Source organism: Asparagus officinalis, chromosome 8 (assembly GCF_001876935.1).
Source record: "Asparagus officinalis chromosome 8, Aspof.V1, whole genome shotgun sequence".
Lineage (NCBI taxonomy): Eukaryota > Viridiplantae > Streptophyta > Magnoliopsida > Asparagales > Asparagaceae > Asparagus > Asparagus officinalis.
The window spans coordinates 129,860,132-129,882,854 of record NC_033801.1 but is presented as its reverse complement, the minus strand read 5'-3'; the positions used below and the strand labels follow the sequence as shown (position 1 = coordinate 129,882,854).

The following is a 22,723-nucleotide window of genomic DNA, read 5'->3' as shown; positions in this document are numbered from 1 at the left end:
AAAAACACATTTATTTTCATATCCGTAGTTAGTAAGTGGATGCAAATATGATAAACGTCACATCTGACCATTTGCTTATATACACTAGTGTACTATGAATGGTTGACTTCATCAATCACAAATGGAAGATAAATTAAAGGCTCTTGTTCAATAGTTCATGATATGAGAGCAGGTCTTCTATTCTGTTATTGGCGAATTTAGTAAAAACTTTTCATTAATGCTACAAACGTTTGTGTAATTCACCTTTATGTTTCGACTGGTTAACTCGTTGATAGGAATCAATGTGCTCTGTGGTGTGGGACTACTTACTACACCTTATGCTCTGAAGGAAGGAGGATGGCTAAGCATTTTGTTGCTGTTTGTGCTTGGATCAATTGCATTCTACACTGGAATTCTATTGAAGAAGTGCTTAGATAGCTCCCCGGAGCTTCAGACTTATCCTGATATCGGTTTTGCTGCTTTTGGGATGACTGGTCGCATTTTTGTATCCGTAAGCTCTTCATCATTTTCTAAATGTTATCTGTTTTTTTTTTACCATAATGGATTTTACTTGATTTTATGTCAATTATAGTGCTTGATGACTTTGAAATTTTTCTAATTGGATACTGTATAATTGTTATTGCAGATAGTTTTATACCTGGAGCTATATGTAAGTGCAGAAATCCTCAAAAATACTTCAAATTTTAGATACCATGCCTTTGATTGAAAGTATTCAGCAATGTGCATCGATCTCTTGTTGCAGGCATCTTGTGTTGAGTACATAACTCTGGTGGGAGATAGCCTAGCATCATTGTTTCCTAATGCGCGTCTAAACCTCTTGGGCCTTATTTTGGAACCCCATCGATTATTTGCACTAACAACAGCACTTGCAGTTCTTCCCACTGTTTGGCTTAGAGACCTAAGCTTGCTCTCATACCTCTCAGGTAATTCTCATTCTATTAACCATTCGTACTTTCCTCGGGTAAATTTCACAGTACTGCCATGAACCTCGGGAGTTTTAACAGGAAACTACTGTGAACTATTTATTAGAGAAACTATCATGAATTTTTAGAAGTGCGGAAAAAATACCATGAACTATTATAGATTGTTGCTCTCTTGGATAAAAGGTCTGAAGCATCTTTACTATAACAATCAGCCCACAAAAGTGTTTCACTGTGGAAAGACCCCCGTAGTACCATTGTTTTAAATTTACTACCCCTCAAGTTTTATTTTGCAGGACCTATTAATCCTCAAAGAAAGTGAGATTTGTTTTTCACAAATACGCCATCTGGAGCGTAAAAAATGTCAAAAAAAAATTTACCCAGCCGTCTATCAGCAAAAGTAAAACTAAATGAGTGTTAAGTCCAAAACAGCGACACTACAGGGGTCTATCAGCAATTAACTCTCTACCAAATAAATATAGTACATGAGTATGCATCAGCTTTCCCTAACTACTGTCAGGTATGGAAGCTTGGTGAAACTAATCAAAAAAGTTTATGGTAGCTTTATGCTGAACACCCCCAAAGCTCATGGTAGATTTGTGAAATTTACGCAACTTTCTTCATCTATAACGGATACTTTTAAATGTGGGGTTTGACGTAGGAAGTAATCATGTTTGAAGGCCTGTTGTTTCAGCTGGGGGTGTAATTGCAACAGTACTAGTGATCATCTGCTTGTTTTGGGTTGGAATTGTTGATGGAATCGGGTTTCATCGAACTGGAACTGCTTTGAACCTTGTAAACCTCCCGGTTTCACTTGGACTCTATGGGGTTTGCTACTCTGGACATTCTGTTTTCCCCAACATTTATTCTTCAATGAAGAAACAAGAAGATTTTCCGACAGTTTTATTAGCCTGGTAAACTGATATGTACATAATAAAAAGTCACTCACTAATTCATTTCTTCGCAATGTGAATCAGTTTTTCTTTATTTTCTATTTTTCATGCTGCAGCTTTGGGATATGCACAATTCTATACGCAGCAGTAGCCTCAGCAGGTTTTCTAATGTTTGGTGATTCTACCATGTCTCAGTTTACACTTAATATGCCTGCTCAACTTTTGACTTCTAAGGTTGCAATTTGGACCACGGTAAGAGAAATCCTTAAAATGCCGTTGCATAATACGTTCATTTATTTATTTTCTCTAAATAAAAAATACATATTTATTTTTCTTCTATTAGGTTGTGAATCCACTCTCAAAGTATGCTTTGACAATGACTCCGGTTGCTTTGAGCATTGAGGAACTCTTACCTTCCAATAGACAATCTCATTCAAATGTGGTGTTACTCAGAACAATGCTTGTTCTTACATCTCTTATCGTGTCCCTCTCAATTCCATTTTTCGGTGAGTATTACTTTTACTTTTTCCCCGAATTGAGACACGCAGATCTATGTTTTTGGGAAATTGCTTGCATGATATGATGAGGAAATGTTCGTTCTCTAAGTTTATCAATATTTGGCTCAATTTGTTTTCAGGTCTTGTCATGGCATTGCTTGGTTCATTTTTCGCAATGCTTTTGGTAAGTACTTTTATCATAAGAAAACAGCGCTTTGTGTCGCTACATTTTCAATTGAACATCTATTTTAACATTTTTTTTTCATGGGAATTTTGTGACAGACTCTCATTATGCCATGTGCATGCTATCTCAGCATTAAACGCAAGTCAGTAAGCAATCTGCATGTAAGTGAATATATCACTATACACCAATATATAACATTTAGGATAGTGATTTACTTAATACCAGTTATAGAATGTTAGCTTATGTTGTTTTGTGTTGCTTTTTTCAGGTTTCTGCATGCATTTTCGTTATGATTCTTGGAGTAGTTTGCTCGTGTGTTGGCTCCTACTCCTCGATTAAGAATATTGTTGACGAGCTTTGATATGAACAGGAAAGAGAGAGCTAGTTTTGTCCTTCAAACAAAATATACCGAAAGTTTTTTCAGTAGTTAACCCCTCATGTACAGTTTTTTTAATGCGTCTCATTGTTGTTTCATTATTTGTTCAGTATAGTTACTAGCTCATTTCACTCTTTTTCATTCATTTCCCTGTTTGTTACTGAACAAGCTAATGCGGGACTTCTTGTGAAATGTAATAATTGGTTAGCTTTTTTGTTTCTGGCCATTCAATTATAGCTTAATTTGCATATCACATGGTTTAATGGATAAAAATTGTGTTTTAAGTTATTCACAAAATAGATTAACTGTCTGAATTTTTTTTTACATTACAATACCGTAACCATACTTCAAAATGAAAAGTTCATAAATTTAACACGTTCGTTGTTTATGTGGAACAATGAGTGATGTTGATCATCAATTTGGATTACTGACTTGGCAAGGTATTAATCAGATTAGAGACAACTTACACGTGGAAACTTCTCCATCTTTTCCAAACACGACCCTTGAAGAGTAGGAGTAGGTGGTGATGTTACTCAACTCGTACAACTTTTGCTAGGCAAATTTCACAACACTACCATGATCTATTTAGGGGCCCTGTGCAGAAAAATATCATAACCATCACAAACTTTTATATCAGCAGAAAATACCACATCACAACGAACAGTTTAACAAGGCAATTATTTTATATGTTATAATAGATGCTATGTGATGAAACAAGGTAAAGGTTCTAAGTTCTGGGTAAGCTCGCCATCAAAACATCTCAGTACGGAGTAACTTCCACATTCCAACCTTGTCAAAGTATATACATGCATATTCCGTACCTACTTCCCCTTTCCTTTACCTTTCCCCTGGTTTTTCTTTGCATCCAACTTGGCCTGCACTCGAGCAGCAGCAGCAGCTTTTGCTGCTTCCCTCTTCTTCTTCTCCTCCTCTTTGGTTGCTGCAGCCATTTCTCTCTGCTTCTTCAGTTCCCTGTTCCGATGTTTCAGCAGTCAACTTACCAGCATTCAAACAAGCAAGTCATTATCACAGGTTTAATTACGGGTTATTCGCACTTACTGCAGCCTAGCCTTTTCATCTGACACGCTACCTAGGCTCGCACCCTTCCGAGGTCTACAAGACACCAGCTCCACCTCAAAAATAAGAGTGGCACTGCATCACCAGTAACCGAAAGCACTGGTTAGAGATCATTGTAATTAGTTGTAATAAATCTAATAAATATGCCTACTTCTCTTCAAACGGTATCTGGTAAAGGATAGAAAGGCTATTACGTATATCAGATTCTTAAGAGTAAAAGAAAAGAGTCAAAAATGGAGAAAAACAGGTCAGAGATTTTACTCTGGTGGTATATCTGGTGGAGAACCTGCACTTCCATAGGCATATTCTGGCTTGCAAGTAATTTTTGCGACCTCTCCAACCTACAAGAATTCATAGAGACGAGTTATTGAAACATAATTAACAGGGAAACATCAGTATCATCATATAATTACCTTCATAGTCCTTAAGGCAATATCCCAAGCCTTGATCACAGAGCCTGAACCAACCTCAAATGAGAAGATACTATTGTCTTCATGTGTGGTGTCAAAAACCTCACCAGTTTCAGCTAAGGTGCCTTCATAATGAACTGGCAGAAAATAGGATAGGTAGGTTGATAAAGAAATACTAGTCGCACGTAAAAAAAGAAAAAAGAACGAAATGTTTTCATGTCTCGACTATGCCAGGAGGAATGCATCTCCGTGTAGCACAATGTTCTTGTAGATTTTTTTCTGCTCAATGTAATCATAGAGTATTTCTCTTGGATTATATTGGTTAGCTCTTTTCTCATCAGAAATTATACCTTAGACGGGAACTTCAGGAATTTTGCACCAACTAATTTGGGAATACCGGGTTGATAAAACTAGTAAAAGTTCATGAATCCCAGACTGTCTTATGCAGAAAGATAAAACTTTTTTGTTATATTGATAAGTGAGACACACTGGCATCACTTGAGTGCTTTTCATCATTATATACCAAAAAGAAAACCTACGTAAGGCCAGATAATGTAACAACACTTAATCCTTTTTCCTTGAAAGAACTAATAATGAAGGACAATTTTTTGCCGTTTATTGGCCATGGACACCATTTTATCATCCTATCCATGTTTCCAAAGAATAGATGTCTCACATGTTTTTATCTAATCCTGAAAGCTGGAAAAGCATAAAGCCTAGAGCTTGTTTCTCACAGCAAAGACTGTATATAGCAAAGCATAGGTGCAATCTACATGATTTTTTATTCCTAATTTAAATTATAGATTATGCCTAATAATTTAATTCCAGTAGGAATATACCTAGAAAAAAAGATATTGGTACTTCTCTTAAAAAAAAAAATACAAGCTACAATTTCCACAGTCGAAGTCAGAGGAGCTTCTATCAAGGACTGAAGATGGTTGGAAAACTTAGAGGCAAAGACGCAATAAAAATCGGAGTCAGAGATGAAGGTCGAAGTAGAAGAGGGGAAGAAGAAATAGAGGAAAAGAGGGTAGCGTATGGAAAAGGGAGCAAAGAGGTCAAGACTGTTGGAGGGCTTTAACATCGATAGATTTTGTTGTCAGACTCTTGCAGAAGGAAAAATCTAACTGGACATTGGTAACTTTAATGGGCTAGTCGCACTGTTAGTAAATATGCAGGCAATGGTACAAAAAATGTGTAGCAGGATGCACCTTTGGAAAAATACCCCTTTTCATATTTAAACTATTTAGGTAGCTACAAAAGAAAAGGTGTTTTGCTACATAGCACATAAACTATGTTTCTAATCTTCATTTCCCATCATCGACCCTTCTTAATGGATCAACGATGTGATGCCAGATGGTAGCCACATCAAATTGGCAACTTCAGGTTAATGTGCACCATCTATGGTGTTAAATAAGAATGATTGCCTGTTGATAGCATATTACGAATTAATTATACAAGTTTACTGGTGCAAATGGCCTGTATCCCATGACCCACATTCGAATAGAAACTCTTTTAAGAATTTTATATGGATATGCCTATAGACAAGAAAACAATAAATAATCACGAAGAATATGAGCTAAATATAGCATAACATTTTCAAATAAAGGTATTATAAATTGATCAGATGTATATTCTTTGAGAAAGCAAAATGTTACATGCTTGTAAATTTGAAAAATATGGTTATAGAGGGAAGCAACAATAGGAGCACATACCATAGTACTACTGGAAACTGTTACTAGTTTCCATGTTTAACCGACAGAGCAATTTTTCTTATTAACCTTCAGAATATGACAATTGCTAGAACCTACTTAAAAAGATGAAAATGAAATAATTTCAAGTCAATAGCATATGAATATTTATCGTGTCAATATGAAAGTTTGACCCAGTACAGGCTATGGGTTACTTAACACCAAATATAGAATAACTTATTGATCAGATGTATATTCTTTGAGAAAGCAAAATGTTACATGCTTGTAAATTTGAAAAATATGGTTATAGAGGGAAGCAACAATAGGAGCACATACCATAGTACTACTGGAAACTGTTACTAGTTTCCATGTTTAACCGACAGAGCAATTTTTCTTATTAACCTTCAGAATATGACAATTGCTAGAACCTACTTAAAAAGATGAAAATGAAATAATTTCAAGTCAATAGCATATGAATATTTATCGTGTCAATATGAAAGTTTGACCCAGTACAGGCTATGGGTTACTTAACACCAAATATAGAATAACTTAATATTGAAAAGAAAATGAAATTCCAAAGCAAATATCCAGCTGATAAAATGGGGCCTAGGCGCAAGCTGCGCAACTTAGAAACTATGCTGCATACGTGCTACAACTGTGCACCTACTATTTGACTAATAAGTATAATACACCACTGCATGTTGTGCAGAGTCTCTTAAAATTCAAAGTGCCACTCCCAAGCCTGTACAGAGGGAAAGACTTCAGTATTGACGAACTCAATTGGGTTGAACAGAATGCATACAAAATATTTTTCGGGGGATGGGGCTAAATAAACCTTCACAGGAAAATTGAGGACTTGGAACTTTAAGGCAGTACTTTTCTCCCACCGTAATATTTATTGCACTAAACAAGAAATGAACATCAATACTTGGAGAAAGCATCAAACTTTTAAGTATCTCGCTGTTAAGATATTTAGATATACACCAATGTAACTCTTTGTTGAAAGCAGGAGAATGTGAGAAGTCATCAGTACCATCAACTAATGGAAGGTCATCTGTTGGTGTAATAGCATCAGCCTTTGCATGGGTAATAATTTTTTTGAGCACGCCTCCATCCCCAGTTAAATCTATCGCATCACCCATTGCTTTTTAGCTTCAAACGAAGCTGTTTAGGAAAACCACCAAGAAAACAATAAATTAACGAAATAAGATACAACTCTCTAATATGAAATACTACACTAGGAAAAAGCAAAATGACAAGTAACTATAGAGAGTTTTCATATTTACATCCGTGTGATTATGAATACCAATTTATTGATAATAAATTCATGTCCATGTGGCAACTAGTTGAGCAATCAAAAGTTACCAAGCAATTGCCAGCTAGTACAATTAACGGTTATCCTTTTTCCATAGCAGTTATCAACGAAGTACGAGGCAGAATTTGTACTTTTTAGACTCATACACTTCTCATATTCACAATGAAAAATACAAGAAGTTAACAAACTTTATCTCGCTATGGCACATTATTGTTGTTATATGATCTTACCCACTAGTTTCCAGCTAATACCATTAATGGTTATCCTTCTTACATAGCAGTTGTCAGTTAAGTACGAGGTGAAATTTCTACTTTTTCAGATTTATACAATTGTTCTCATATATTTAAAATGAAAAACTTAACAAGTCAACAAACTTTATCTCACATATAGCATTTGGCTTTACTCCATTATCATTGTCACACGATTCACTTCTCGCAACTTGTGAGCAGAAGTCTTTCACGTGAGTAGGGGCCACGACTTTCCGCGTGAGTTGAGAGAAGTCAGGCGTGTGTGAACGGATAAAAGCAGAGGCCCGGGGAAAAAATTAGTGTGGATAAAATACTAAGTGGGTTGTGTGAGTTTCTTTGAGAGAAAAGAAAAGAGAGAGTTGAGATAAAACTTGTAATAAGTTTGGTATTCTCCTCATAGTGAAAACCCCCTCCCGTGGACGTAGGCTAGTTAGCCGAACCACGTAAAATCTCGTGTATTTACTGTTTTCTGGGTTGTTGGCTATTGCTTGTAGGATCTCTCAAAATTCGGTCTTGCGCTGATGAGAGGAAGAGTGGATATCTCACTTCGCTGAGATATTTCGCTACTGAGTCTAGGTTTTTCGCGAAACTGTGAGTTTTCTTTGAGAGAAAAGAAAGAGTGAGTGAGAGAGAATTTGTAAAGTTTGGTATTCTCCTCATAGTGAAACCCCCTCCCGTGGACGTAGGCAAGTTTGCCGAAGCACGTAAATCTCGTGTATTTACTGTTTTCTGGGTTGTTGGCTATTGCTTGTAGGATCCCTCAAAATTCGGTCTTGCGCTGATGAGAGGAAGAGTGGATATCTCACTTCGCTGAGATATTTCGCTACTGAGTCTAGGTTTCCTTCGCGAAACACAGATATCGAGTTTGACTTGTACTTTGTGCAAACAAAAGTCAGGACTCTCTCTCAGGTGATATCGCTTCCGCGACGGTGGGCGTGACTCTGCGCCCAACAATTGGTATCAGAGCTGTTATTCAGATTGGGAGTGGTGTAGCTTCTGATTTGAGGTGGTGCTCGGTAATTTCCTGAGACAAGCGGAAAATGGCGTCAACAAGTAAAACAGTTAAAGTTGGAAAATACGAGATTGAAAAATTCAATGGGAAGAATGATTTTTCCTATTGGAGGATGCAGATGAAGAACACGTTGATTTCGCAGAAATTGCACAAAGCTTTGGCGGGAAAAGAGAAGAAGCACAAGGATATGTCTGATGAGGATTGGGAGGAGCTGGATCTGGAAGCACGGGCGTCGATTATCCTTTGCCTTGAAAGGGATGTAGCTTTCTTGGTAGATGGAGAGGAAACGGCTGCGGGCGTGTGGTTGAAGTTAGAAAGCACCTTCATGACGAAGAGTCTAACAAACCGGATCTATTTGAAATCCAAATTGTATACTTACAAGATGGAGGAGGGCTCATCAATCCGGGAATATATCAACAAGTTCGATAGGATTATATCGGATCTGAAAGACATCGATGTGACTGTAGAAGACGAGGATCAGGCCCTTCTACTACTTCTATCTCTGCCGAAGTCTTATGAGAACCTGGTGCAAACATTGATGCTTGTGGGAGACAATTTAACGATGGATGAGACTAGAACGGCGCTTCTAGCAGATGACCTTCGGAAGATTGCAACCGGTGACATGACTACTGGTGGTAACAAAGAACAAGCGCAGGGATTGTTTGCTAGAGGAAGGAGCAATGAGCGAGGAAAATGCAAGGGAGGAAAGTCTAGATCTAAATCGAGACCCCTTGCGGGACGAGCGTGCTTCAAATGCGGTGAAGTTGGGCATTTCAAGGTTGACTGTCCTAACAAGAGAGTAGGTGGGAAAAAGAACAACAACAAGACCGAGAGAAGAGAAGGCAAGGAAGAGGCGAGTTACGCATCGGAGGAAGGGAGCGATAAAGAATGCTATGTTGTTACGGGTGGCGAAGATACCTCCGGTAAGTGGATACTTGATTCGGGTTGCTCTTACCACATGTGCCCAAATAGGAAGTGGTTTACTACCTATAGGAGCATTGATGGTGGAACTGTATTGCTGGGGAATAACCATGCTTGTAAAACGGTAGGGCTCGGTGATATAAAAATCAAGATGCATGATGGAGTGGTCAGAACCCTAACGGACGTGCGGCACGTTCCCGACTTGCGGAAGAACCTTATCTCAGTTGGTGCTTTGGACTCCTGTGGCTGCAAGATTGTTACAGAGAACGGAGTGAAGAAGGTTGTTCGAGGTTCCCTAACAGTGATGAAGGGTGTTCGTCACGGTAATCTATATACTCTCTCGGGTACGACGGTGACAGGAGATGCAGCGGTTGGAACTGAAGGAAGTGGTGGAGACCCATGTGAGCACACACGGTTATGGCATAGGCGGCTTGGGCACATGTCAGAGAAGGGTCTGGTTCTGCTTGGTAAGGAGGGTTTGCTGAAGAATCTGAAGAAACCTTGCATGGATTTTTGTGAGGATTGTGTGTATGGAAAGGCGCACAGGGTCCAATTCTTGAAAAGCAATCACAAGAGCAGAGGTATACTAGATTATGTGCACACGGATGTTTGGGGTCCGGCTCAGACAACTTCCAAGGGTGGTTCCAGGTATTTTGTCTCGTTCATAGATGATTATTCTAGGTATGCTTGGATTTATTTTCTTAAGCATAAGAATGAGGTATTCGAGACATTCAAGAAGTGGAAAGCAATGGTTGAGAACAGGACGGGCAAGAAATTGAAGACACTAAGATCTGACAACGGTACAGAGTATACAGATGGTGCTTTCAAGAAGTTCTGTGATCAAGAAGGCATTGTTCGACACTGGACAGTCAGGTCAACACCACAGTAGAATGGGGTCGCGGAGAGACTGAACCGAACATTGCGGGAGAAGGCAATGAGTATGCGATCTTATGCTGGATTGGGCAACGAATGGTGGGCAGAAGCGGTGGCTACAACATGTTACATTGTGAACCGTTCTCCACATTCTACACTAGATGGTGATACACCCTATAGGGTGTGGTCAGGGGAACATGCAGATTATGAGAGGCTCAGAATTTTCGGATGTACCGCCTATTATCACATCAACGAGGGAAAGCTTGACGCGAGGGCCAAGAAGGCGATATTCTTGGGGTATGCAAAGGACGTAAAAGGCTACCGCCTTTGGTGTACAGAAGATTCGAAGTTCGTGATCAGCAGAGATGTTACCTTTGATGAAAAATCCATGATTGCTAGGGCGCCCAAGGATGATGGTGTTGGGACTGTTGGGACTTCAAAGTCCCAGGTTATTAAGATAGAACCTAAAGACCAACCAGGTTCTAGTCATGTTCAAGTGAAAAATCAGGTAGATGATGAGCTTGAGCAAGAGGAGGTTCAGCAGGAGAATACACAGGCACTACAACAACAGCAGCTCAAGGATACTTTGGCTTCCACTAGGCCAAAGCGAGTATACAAGCAGGTACAAAAGCTGGGGGCTGATCAACCCCTGAAGCACTATGGGCATGTTAATTTGGTTGAGTACGCACTTTCGGTGGAGGAAGATGAGCCGGTCTCCTTCAAGGAAGCTATTCGAGATAAAGATAGCGAGAGTTGGTTGGCTGCGATGGAGGAGGAGATGGAATCTCTCCTGAAGAACCAAACATGGGAGGTGGTCCCATTGCCCGTAGGAAGAAAAGCTATTGGTTGTAAGTTGGTGTATAAGAGAAAGGAAGATTCTTCAGAGCTCGGTGGTACAAGGTACAAGGCGAGGCTAGTGGCTAAAGGGTTTGCACAAAGAGAGGGTATGGATTACAATGAGATATTTTCTCCGGTGGTGAAACACACTTCTATTCAGGTGCTATTGAGTATTGTTGCTCATGGTGATCTTAAGCTGGAACAACTCGATGTTAAAACGGCCTTCTTACATGAAGACTTGGATGAAGAGATCTACATGCATCAACCTGAGGGTTACAAGGTTGAGGATAAGGAGCATCATGTATGTCGCTTGAGGAAGTCACTCTATGGACTGAAGCAATCTCCTCGGCAGTGGTACAAGCGATTTGACTCCTTCATGCTGAAGCATGGATTTTCCCGAAGCGATTACGATTGTTGTGTGTACATTCGGAAGCTTCGTGGAGGTGATTATATCTATCTCCTTTTGTATGTGGACGACATGCTTATTGCTTCTAAGAGCGGGGTGGAGATAGATAGGCTGAAATCTCAACTTGGTAAAGAGTTCGAGATGAAGGACATGGGCGCTGCTAGAAAAATACTGGGTATGAAGATTAGAAGAGAGCGGGCGAATCGGCGATTGTTCTTGAGTCAGAAGGGCTACATTGATCGGGTGATCGCAAGGTTCGGGATGCAAAGTGCAAAGTCGGTGGCGACTCCATTGGTTCCACACTTCAAGCTTTCAGGTAAACAATCTCCCACTACAGCGGAAGATAAGACACACATGGATCGTGTCCCTTATGCTAGTGCAGTTGGCAGCTTAATGTACGCAATGGTGTGTACCTGAAAGGCGCACTGGGAAGCTGTGAAATGGGTCCTGAGGTACTTGAAAGGTACAGTGGATACGGGCCTGAGGTACTTGAAAGGTTCATGGCGAATCCGGGAAAGACGCACTGGGAAGCTGTGAAATGGGTCCTGAGGTACTTGAAAGGTACAGTGGATACGGGCCTGTGTTTTGGTGGAGATACATGTCAGATTGATGGGTTTGTTGACTCGGATTATGCGGGAGATCTAGATAGACGGCGATCTACTACTGGTTATGTATTCAGGATACATGGAGCTCCAGTTAGTTGGCGATCGATGTTGCAGGCTACAGTGGCACTTTCTACTACAGAGGCCGAGTATATGGTCATGGCGGAGGGAGTGAAGGAAGCATTATGATTGTGGGGTCTTCTAGACGATTTGGGGATTGAGCAGGAGAACGTGAACTTGTGGTGCGACAGTCAAAGTGCGATTCACTTGGCGAAGAATCAAGTTCATCATGCTCGTACCAAGCATATCGATGTCAGGTATCATTTTGTGCGGGATGTCATAGAGGAAGGTGATATTTCTCTCATGAAGGTGCACACGAATGAGAATCCAGCAGACATGTTGACCAAGGTGGTCACAGGTAGCAAGTTTAAGCATTGCTTGGACTTGCTTCATATCAGCCCGTGTTGATTTGCCCAAGAGGACATGGCCCTTCGGGGCGGTGATGGGGTGAGGTGGAGACTTTCCCACATGAAGAACAATTATAGAACTACGGTTAGCTTGATCCCGGTGGAGGGTACGTAGGCAGTCGCGGTAAAGTGACGCAGCTGGTTTGGCCTGCTTTGACCGATGGAGATCTCTCTGGTGACGTTCGCGGAGTTCTTCTGGTATTCGTCCAAAATTTGAGGTTTATCAAATGATGTACGAGGTGGAGAATTGTGAGCAGAAGTCTTTCACGTGAGTGGGGGCCACGACTTTCCGCGTGAGTTGAGAGAAGTCAGGCGTGTGTGAACGGATAAAAGCAGAGGCCCAAAAACTTTTGTGTTTTGTTTTTTTTTAACCGCATCACCTCCTATAAATACCTATGAATGTTAGGGTTTTCGGGTGTGGGAAAATTTCTTTTAGCCGGCTGCAGTCAAGCAACGGGAACAGCGGCTTTGGAGGAAAATTGCGGCTAAAGGACTGGGTCCTTTTTCGGCAGCAAGGGAAAAGCAACAGGAGCAAGCAGCGGGCAGAGGCTTTCTTTTGCGGCTGTGTGTGAGCAGTTGTTGAGAGAGAAAAAAAAAGAGAGATCTTGAGGAAAGAGAAAATAGGGTTTTACAAAAGAGAGGTTTATTTTTTTTTGGGTAAAAATCAGATCTATTTTTCCTTTGAGACGAGCTTGTGGATTGTACAAGTCGTCGGTGTTCTCCTTATAGTGGAATCTCCCCTCACCCCTCTCGTGGACGTAGGCAAGTTTGCCGAACCACGTAAATCTCGTGTATTTACTGTTTTCTGGGTTGTTGGCTATTGCTTGTAGGATCCCTCAAAATTCGGTCTTGCGCTGATGAGAGGAAGAGTGGATATCTCACTTCGCTGAGATATTTCGCTACTGAGTCTAGGTTTCCTTCGCGAAACACAGATATCGAGTTTGACTTGTACTTTGTGCAAACAAAAGTCAGGGCTCTCTCTCAGGTGATATCGCTTCCGCGGCGGTGGGCGTGACTCTGCGCCCAACACAACTCAAGCTTACATTCCAACTTCTCCCTTGCAACTCATGGTGACAAAGAAACAGGGATGCCAAAGAAAGGGGAAGACAAAACCTCATGCTCACAGGCTAATCCACTCAAGAAGATATAGATAATACTATATTAGCTTGTATGGAAATTATATAAACAACTCAAACATAGTTTTGGCTCAAGTATCCATTATATGAATTCATCAAATTATACAAATAGATAAACAGAATAATTATAATCAAATCCGGCACGTCGGATTCGGACCAGATTACATCATCAATAATTTAGTATCCACACTTCAAGAGGTGTATCTACAGCATAAAAATCTAAACTTCAATGAACTATCCAGTATCCTGATCTGAATCCCACAAGAATACTAGATACTAGTCCTGAAAACTAACGGTAAAACCCTAGGTTTTGATCTGAACCTCGCAAAATTTAAGAATGATAGCTGAATCGAAGTCAATTTGAGAGATCCTCCAACCATCGCTTAATCAAAAAGCTACAATCATAAACAAAAGGAGATTGCGACTAAAATGGGAAGTTTTAGCTCACGATCCACAATCACACTAACAATTCAACCAGGGAAGGGAAGTTTTAGGTCATGATCGCCTTTTTAATGAGCAATTCAATCAGAGAACTAGGGTTTGGATTCGATGAATTCTTCAATGAAATCGGGAGAAGGAAGATGAGGAAAATTACCAGGAGATCGACGCCGTCTCTCCGCGTTGATTCGCACGTGCTGAGCACGGGAAGAGCTGCTGACCGACGCCTTTTAATAGTGAAAATGAAATTTATCCTGATTCCTTCGAGGCAGGAGTTGATATATACACTCTCATTTTTTGCACAAAATTTTAAGGGCAATTAGCACATAACCCCCTCATCTGTACCATTAGTTGCACCAAACCCCCCTCAACTCATTTACTAGCACTTGGCACCCTTAAAAATGCAGTCTTTAGAAGGATAAATTGCAAGTAACATAGCTCATTCTCATTAATTAAATGATCTAAGCGCTAATAAGTGAGTTTAAAAGGGTTTTAGCAAGTTTTAGAAAGATAAATTGCAGGTAACACCCATATTTCTTTTAAATTGAAGGGGGTTAAATGCTAATAAATGAATTGAAGGGGTTCCATGCAACTTACGGTATAGATGAGGGGGTTGTGTGAAATTTACCCATTTTTAAGGGGAAAATGCTCTATAGGCAAGGTAGAGGTGTACTAAGGCCCATTTCGGGCCCAGTAAACTTAATTTCCTCCACTAAGACATGGGCCATTCGTCAATGAATTACATGTTTGTATAGCAAACTAAACTCCCGTTCAAAAAAATTTAAACATATGCTATCCAATGATCACGAGAAGTCCCTTGTATTCAAATTATTATAGTATACTTTTTAACAGTCAGATAAAAGTAGTGAAGAATTTTGAAACCCATACTTCTGCCGCATACAAAAATATATAATAATAATAATACTAATAATAATAATAATAATAAAGAATTTAAAAATTCACAAGCTCACCTTATAGATGCTCACAATAGTTATTGAGAGCTTGAATTAAAGGTGCCAATAAAAAAACCAGCCACATGCTACATGAAGCCTCATTGCATTATTGAAGCTACCATTATTGCTCAAACCCTCGCATGCTTTAAGGCGCAATGAAGATCAGAGGCAGTTGATAGTCATTTAATCAATTTTGTCCTCTCATAATAACTTAAGCATTTAATTACTACCACAATTTGGCTCCTCTATTGAAATGGACAGCTCTGTCCTGCTCAGCCAAGCTTAGAGAGCCTATCCAAATTTAGCCCAGAAATTAGCAATCAGTTGCTTATCTGAAATAAATCATGGCTCTTAAAAAAAGGAAAGACTCTGAAGTAACAATAGTATAGTTTTTTCTTTCTCTCCATGTGGAGTCACATTGTTTGATTCCTTGCACCACCTAAAATTAGTACTAGCTCAATTATACCATTGATTTTGTTAGAATTAATATAAAACTATAACCCTTGATCCTCACCATAACTTCGAAATTCTGTTTTAATGGTTGGAGGAGCTAAATTTAAGATGGTATCAGAGCAATCTAGGTTCAAATCTCACCGGCCACGAATTAAATGCGGATTTTTTAATAAATTGACACCGCTACGTGAGTCCAGTTTTTGACCCATAAAAAGGGCGCTCGACTTGCGGGGACATGTTAGAATTAATATAAAACTATAATACTTGATCCTTACCGTAACTTCGGAGTTCTGGTTTAATGGTTAGAGAAGCTAAATTTAAGAGATTTCATTCAAACATTAAAAGTCGTTACATTTAAGAAATGATTACACATATTCAAGCACTACTTTTTGAAGAAAAGAATATACACCATATGTGTTTGACATTATGGTCTCTGTCTTTCACTTATCAGGGTATTCCAAACATCAAATAATTTTTTAAATTTTGTCAAAAAAAAAAAAATGCTGAGGAACCACTAGTTTTAACTAGAGGTATTTAATTAGTATCAAACCACTAAAAAAGAAGTAGCAAGAGCATTTACCTACTCCCGAAAATTGGGACAAAGTTGGAGATAAACCCTTTCATATTTACCATTTGACAACAATTATCATCTCTTAAATACCAACTGAAAGTGAAAATAGATATCAACGACTCACCCTTAAAAATCACGTGTACACAAAGAGAAAATGTAACCCATTCAACTTTCAACATTTCATTCACTTAAAAATAGTCATACATACATTCTATTTACAAAAGCAACCCCCGAGAAACATTTTAGACCGAAACATTTCCTTCAATCTTGGATGGCGACCAACACCCAATCTCAAAGAAAGAAGAATTAATTTGTTACACCAACTAATTAATTAATAATCTCTCCAGCAGATGAGCATGGTGACGCACCGGCGCATGATATAAAACTTAGACCTCTGCTCCTTAACCAGAGCCGCGCATCGCCTCGTAAAAGACCTCTGTGACCTCACCGGCATGCTTGATCTCCCTGCCGTCGTTTCTGCTGCCTTTCTTTGAGAACTTAATCTTCTCATCCGTGTAAAACTCCATTAATTATGGAAAAGTTGAAGAGAAAATAATATGGGGACTTTTTAGAGAATTGGTGCAAGTGAGAAAGAGCCTGATGCTTTGTGTGGGTATTTGAGAGGAAGAGCTCGGTATTTATAGAGGGCGCAGAGCAGAGACCATGAGCATAAAAGATGTGGCTGGGTACAGGACCACAGAGGTGGGCAGGGTCCTAATTTTGGAAAATTATTTTTCCTCAAAATAGATGTTCCCCTGTTCCCAAGAATTTACATCAACTTGGAGGGAGATTAAAACTTTTTTTTAGTGCCTCTGTTGTTTTCTTCTTAATTTTAATAAAGTTTTATTATAATAACAGGGATATTAATTGAGCATATGAGAACAACTTATGTACTATAGATTGTAGCATTAGGAACCCCCCAATTTTATAGAAACCCCCCGATTCCTATTCTTTAGTTTGGTTTGGAATGAGAATAGGATTTGGTCTCATAATAATATAGGGTTTGTGAAGAAACGGAATCCGAAAAAAAGGGAGAATAGTACAAATGTGTCAGCTTTCTGCTCCAAATCCGCTCATATCATTAGGATTTGGGTTTCTATAAAATCAGCATACTTTTTTAACTTTATAGATTCCGAAATCTATAAATTTTTTGGGAGCCAAACTCAAGGGTAGGATTCATAAAGAATCCTTTAATTTTGTCACTATCAGATCCAAATCCTATTCCTTTTCCGTAAAAATGGTGAAACAAACAACCCCTTATAGTCCTAGAATCAACAATACATCATTCCGAACATAAAACTTGTTAAGGTCATATCAACATACGTTGTCGAGTCAGTTTAGACATTATAAGTTAAGACTATGATTTATGATAAGAAAAAAAAATGACATATCAGCAATACATCTGTCAAGAAAAATGGTCTAGAGTAGAACCCAAACCTCGTTCCCACAAATAGAAGTCATAACATACCAAAGTTTTCTCAATTACAGACACTCAATAATCTTTAGATGACTATTTCACACATAACATAGCTACTATCACAGGACAAACTTTCTTCACTCTCATTTTATAGAGATATGGGCGTGAATTGGCAAAACCTGTCAACCCATAAAACTATGAATTAATTCGGAGTAAATAAAAAAAAAGCTGGGAATCTACTGTTTGCGTAGTCCCTGTGGAACAGTAAAGAGCCCACAAAGAGGTAAAAAAGCCCATGGTTATAGAGTTGGCCGAGCCCCGACATGTTACTTGGATTTTGGACTCGAACGTGAGTGAGTCAACCTGACACAACTTGCCCGTTGACTGGTCCTCTTTTGGTGCCAGAGCCCACATGGACTGTCTTCGGTCTTCGTGACACACTTTAATAACCCCGTTTTTATCTTTGGGCCATGATGTAGGCCATGATGTTTTATCAGTAGAAGTGCAACTGAACTTCACACGAATTGTTTATTGAGGTCTTAGTTGGTGGGATCGTGTTTTTGATTTTTTGTAGAACTTCATGAGAATTAGATAGAGTTAGATATATATCATGATTAGGGATTTGGATTCCATCATGATTAGGTGTTTGAATCATATTCTAATTAGAAAGTTAGACTAGAGATAGGGCTTTTGTTTCCCTATATATATTCTTCTATTGTTGGAGGAAAAAAATAAGAAGAAGAAGAGAGTAGAGAGAAGATGTAGTAGAGAGAGAGAGCCAATATTCTTGTAATCTAGGGTTAGCAGAGGGCGTAGCCTAATTCAAGAATATTGTGCGAGAGGCGGGTGTTTCGTGATCTTTATCCGTGCAAAAAATTACAACGAATGGGCTTTGGAGAGAATATGAGAGTTGATTATGTATGTGATGTTAAGAGATTGAGGGACGATAGTTGAGTAGTTCCTCTTGTAGTTCACCCTGATACTGTTTTCGCCAAAAGTCGAATTTGTTGTCGAATTCATTATATCTTCGGTCGATTACAATAAATTCAAAGAAAACAGCCTTTTTATAAGACTCTTTTACACAACAAAAAGAAAATTACAACTCTTGAGAAAATAAACGCAGGATCGTTGTTTGGATCACTGCTTTCGTGGGATCTTTGCCTGTGCCGGGAGCGCTTTGACTCGTGGACCACCAAGTCACAGATTCTGATTGAACCGTGAGGGGTTTATGATTCTGACTTCGTTTATCGAAGTGAGAAATTGAAACGATATCTTATCGATGTAAGATAGTCGTTCTTCTTGAAATCAAGTCAAAGCTCAATTTCAAGGATTGGCCGTAAGATCAGCACCTCTGCTCTCTCTCTGCTCTGGATTGCTCTGAAGTGCTCACAATGATCCGCCCCTTAAAAAAATGGCCTTAGGAGGGTATTTATAACCTCCAAGAACAGTTGGTAGAAAACAGGTTCGCGAGACAGCTTTTGCTGTCTCGACGGGCGAGACAGTGTTTGCTGTCTCGGCCCGCGAGACAGGCAGTTTTCGTTTTAACTGCCTTCCCACGTTTCAAACTCCGTTATTTTGGCAGTTATCCACGTGATTCTCGCCCACGACGTTTCCCACGTTCTTGAACAGTTAGTGGCCACGTGTAGGGCAGTTGCAAAGGTAGTTTTGACCATCTGAAAGCTGTCTTACGTGCGAGACAGTAAATTCTGTCTCGCACGGCGAGACAGCAAAGACTGTCTCGCGTGGGCGAGACAGTAAAGACTGTCTCGCACGGCGAGACAGTCAAGTCTGTCTCGCGTGCGAGACAGTAAAGACTTATGTTCTTCTGCCTTTTTGGATGATTTCCTCTTGAGCTGTATTTGGATATCTTTCAGCATTTTTTGACGCCTACAGATACATAGTGAATTTCTAGTATTGTTACCCCGTGGACGTATGTCGAAGTTGGTCGACCGAACCACGCAAATCCCGGTGTTCTTTTTTTTTCTTGATTGTGATCGTTTAATATCTCGTTGATTGTGGGTTGGCTTCGGAGTTGAGCATATTATAGTAGGCGGGAAGAGTGAAATTCCCCAACATTAGGAAGTGATTAGGTGTTAGGAGACAAGGATTTAATACGTAGAGGGTAGGATAATCTATATGTAGTACAAGTAGTTAATGATTTGATGGGTTGGGGGAACCTAATGTTCCCAATTATGTGAAGAGACTAGTCCTACAACTACGGATGTCTCATGGAATTAAAATTGTTTGATTTTGATGAATGATTATATATTTTTATACGAAGGCGTAATAATGAAGATAATATATTGGCTTTACATTTCTATTAGTTCTTTGTGGAGAGATAGCGTATCACGGTTGGTTAATTGATGCTTGCAATTTTCTTTAAAGCTATTAGTACAAATGTTGTTTTAGCATATGGACATTTAGGATATGATTTTAGATGCACTGCAGCATAATTATAATCTTTCATAATTAAGATTAATACTTTGAGTCAAACGAAACCTTACATATGTTAGAGCTAAAATTTTTAGGCTTCATGGCAAATTTCAAAATTTGGTGCATTTGCGAAGTTTTGAACATGATATCGGTACAATTCAAATTCAAATTCTATATGGTTGTGATAGAGTGGGGAAATATTGGTCTGAGTTCAGATTTTGACTATTTGCGATACGTATCAATAAAATCTTATTTATAGATCATAGTTATACTGAGTAGATATAGAGGATATACATTAACCGACATAAGATAAAGCGATACATCAACTATGATGTTGAGTTTGGAATTTAGGGTTGCTATTAATCAAGCAACAAAAATGTTACACCGAGTGTTAGAATATAAAAACATAACATTCAATTCTTATCACAACTTTAAAGTTTTGATATAAAGATTAGGTGTCCTTTTAAGACTGAGACCCAACACTAGCTTTTAGAGACTGATGCGCCCGCGTCCAGTCACGCGTCGAGGCCAATCCTTATCTTGTTTGCCCGGGCCCTGATTCAATCCCTTGACACGTTAGTGTACCTCTATTATTCTCTACTTATTAATTCACAAAAGCATAATGGACCTAAAATTTATTTCAGATAGCCCGCATTTTAATGTCTCCTCTCTTCGCAATTTTGATGTACTATTCCAACGATCACTTGTACCTACTGTTCTATCAAATTAATGTGAGGGTTTCACAATTATTTGCAGAGGTTACATAAATTTTAGTTTTTTTTTAATAAATAGACGGATTAGAGTTCGTTGTTTGGAATATCCCAAAACATTGTTGTACTTATCAATTAAAAATATCTAGAAAAACTACGCTAGTTGTGTTTTTCATAAAATTTATTTCAATCCAAAACATCTGAAACGGATTTCAAGTCATGACGTATGTTTCAAGTTTTTTTGGTAAATCAACCAAACATAAGAAATGAGAAACTTTTTTCCTGTGGCTTGAGATGGCAATCATGAACCATTAACCAATTTCATCGTTTTACAATGCGAACCAAATAACCCCATATGGAAATCAATAAGGATTGAGATTTTAGCCAAAATTTGAGAGTATCCAAATTAATTTACACACTTTAATTTGTTTGCAATTTTCTTTTGTTATGGCCAACACATAGACCATTGGGTATGATCGACAGTGTACTTTGTTAAATATTATTTGTTAGAAATTTATGAGCATGTGAAGTGTGATGTATAGTCTAACTTAGCCCATACTCCCCCCACAGAGAAATTTTGTCTCCATACGTACATTTAATGTACACATATCATGCATATGATTTATAATATTATACGTTCATCTTGTGCCAATCTAGTTCGGTTCGTTATTCATTCAAATCAAGATTCATGTGAAACTAATTAAGAAGCATGTTCTTCAACGTATGCACTGGCCAAATGAGAAGTCAAGATTTTAAAACAAAACAAGACATGGAAATTTTATTGGCAGTGTATATATTATAATTGCTATTGCGTTCCGTTGTTTTGTCATGTACATGGTTTCAAGAAGTAAATTCAGAAAGAACTTTGCTATATGGATCCAAAATATGGGACAACAGGAGGGACACGTGAGGTGTCATCTTCCTATTGCATAATGAGCTGACCATCATTAATGATAGTCAGCTCATTATGCAATGATGGTCAGCTTATTATGCAATAGAAGGAGGATAACTCACATGTCACCCATGTTGGTCCCATATTTAGGGTCATGAGAATTTTTCATTCAGAAATTGTATTGGAGTAGGCAGATAGATGTACAGAGATATTGCTTGTTCTATGTGATGTGGGCCAGTTGAAGATCAAAAGTCTCCGACATTTGGCCGTCGGGGTAGTTGGGGCTCTTTAAAGCACAACAACGCTCACATTATAAAAAACTCAAACAAAAATTGACATGCTCATATTTTTTTTGGGGATATCTTCAATTCTAACTAGATCCTGCTGATTTCTAGTATATTTTCAATTTTCAACTTTCAATTATAATTTATTTTATGGGATTCGTGTTGGGGAACATTCTTGTTTAAGTATAATTTCATGTCTCAAATGTTAAGAGTGATGGACTCAAATATAAAGCAAAGATCAATATCTAATGCCTTAAGGGGCCGTTTGGTTGTATGTTTTTACCATGTAAAAGGATGTAAAGTGTAAAAAAGTGGGTCCCAATGTCAGCTTTTTACCATGTAAAAGGATGTAAAGTGTAAAAAAGTGGGTCCCAATGTCAGCTTTCATCACTTTCAATTGTTTGTTTGTAGTTGTGAAAATAGTGTAAAGTGATTTCATATGCTGATGTGACTTGTAAAGTGATTTCATGAAAAAAAGACATGATTTTAGGAGAAAGCTAACATTAAAGTTAGGAAAAAATAATAAAAAATAATTCCAACCAATATGATCATTTGAGTAGGGACCACTTTTTACACTTTCCAAACAAACAATTAATGTTTCATTTTGCAAACCAAACAAGTGTTTTATGATTCCAATGGAATCAAAAACAAACAAAGAAAAGTATAAAAGTAAAATTGATGAGGTGGACAACAACTTTACAAGTTGT

General features: G+C 38.6%; 2 protein-coding genes across 2 annotated transcripts in view; one reads left to right on the top strand and one right to left on the bottom strand.

The window, feature by feature from the left end:
- Positions 1-3,120, top strand: part of LOC109821949 (vacuolar amino acid transporter 1-like) — a 5,420-nt gene extending 2,300 nt beyond the window's left edge. The window contains exons 2-10 of the mRNA XM_020388103.1: positions 276-490; positions 626-649; positions 743-923; positions 1,615-1,834; positions 1,930-2,065; positions 2,157-2,319; positions 2,451-2,494; positions 2,593-2,655; positions 2,763-3,120. Of these exons, the coding sequence (XP_020243692.1) occupies positions 276-490; positions 626-649; positions 743-923; positions 1,615-1,834; positions 1,930-2,065; positions 2,157-2,319; positions 2,451-2,494; positions 2,593-2,655; positions 2,763-2,855 (1,139 nt within the window). The 3' untranslated portion in view covers positions 2,856-3,120. The remainder of the gene's footprint in view (positions 1-275; positions 491-625; positions 650-742; positions 924-1,614; positions 1,835-1,929; positions 2,066-2,156; positions 2,320-2,450; positions 2,495-2,592; positions 2,656-2,762) is intronic.
- On the bottom strand, positions 3,478-7,212 carry LOC109822454 (peptidyl-prolyl cis-trans isomerase FKBP20-1-like). The gene is made up of 5 exons (XM_020388652.1): positions 7,082-7,212; positions 4,361-4,494; positions 4,209-4,288; positions 3,930-4,022; positions 3,478-3,842 (listed from the first exon to the last, which is right to left on the bottom strand). The coding sequence occupies exons 1-5, from the start codon at positions 7,188-7,190 to the stop codon at positions 3,692-3,694; spliced, it is 567 nt and encodes a 188-aa protein (XP_020244241.1). The 5' UTR covers positions 7,191-7,212; the 3' UTR covers positions 3,478-3,691.

Coding starts and splice junctions, on each gene's coding strand:
- LOC109822454 (XM_020388652.1), bottom strand. CDS start 7,190: ATGGGTGATGCGATAGATTTAACTGGGGATGGAGGCGTGCTCAAAAAA. Junction 4,495..7,081: donor TGACCTTCCATTAGTTGATG/GTACTGATGACT, acceptor ATTTTCTGCCAG/TTCATTATGAAGGCACCTTA. Junction 3,843..3,929: donor GATGAAAAGGCTAGGCTGCA/GTAAGTGCGAAT, acceptor ACATCGGAACAG/GGAACTGAAGAAGCAGAGAG.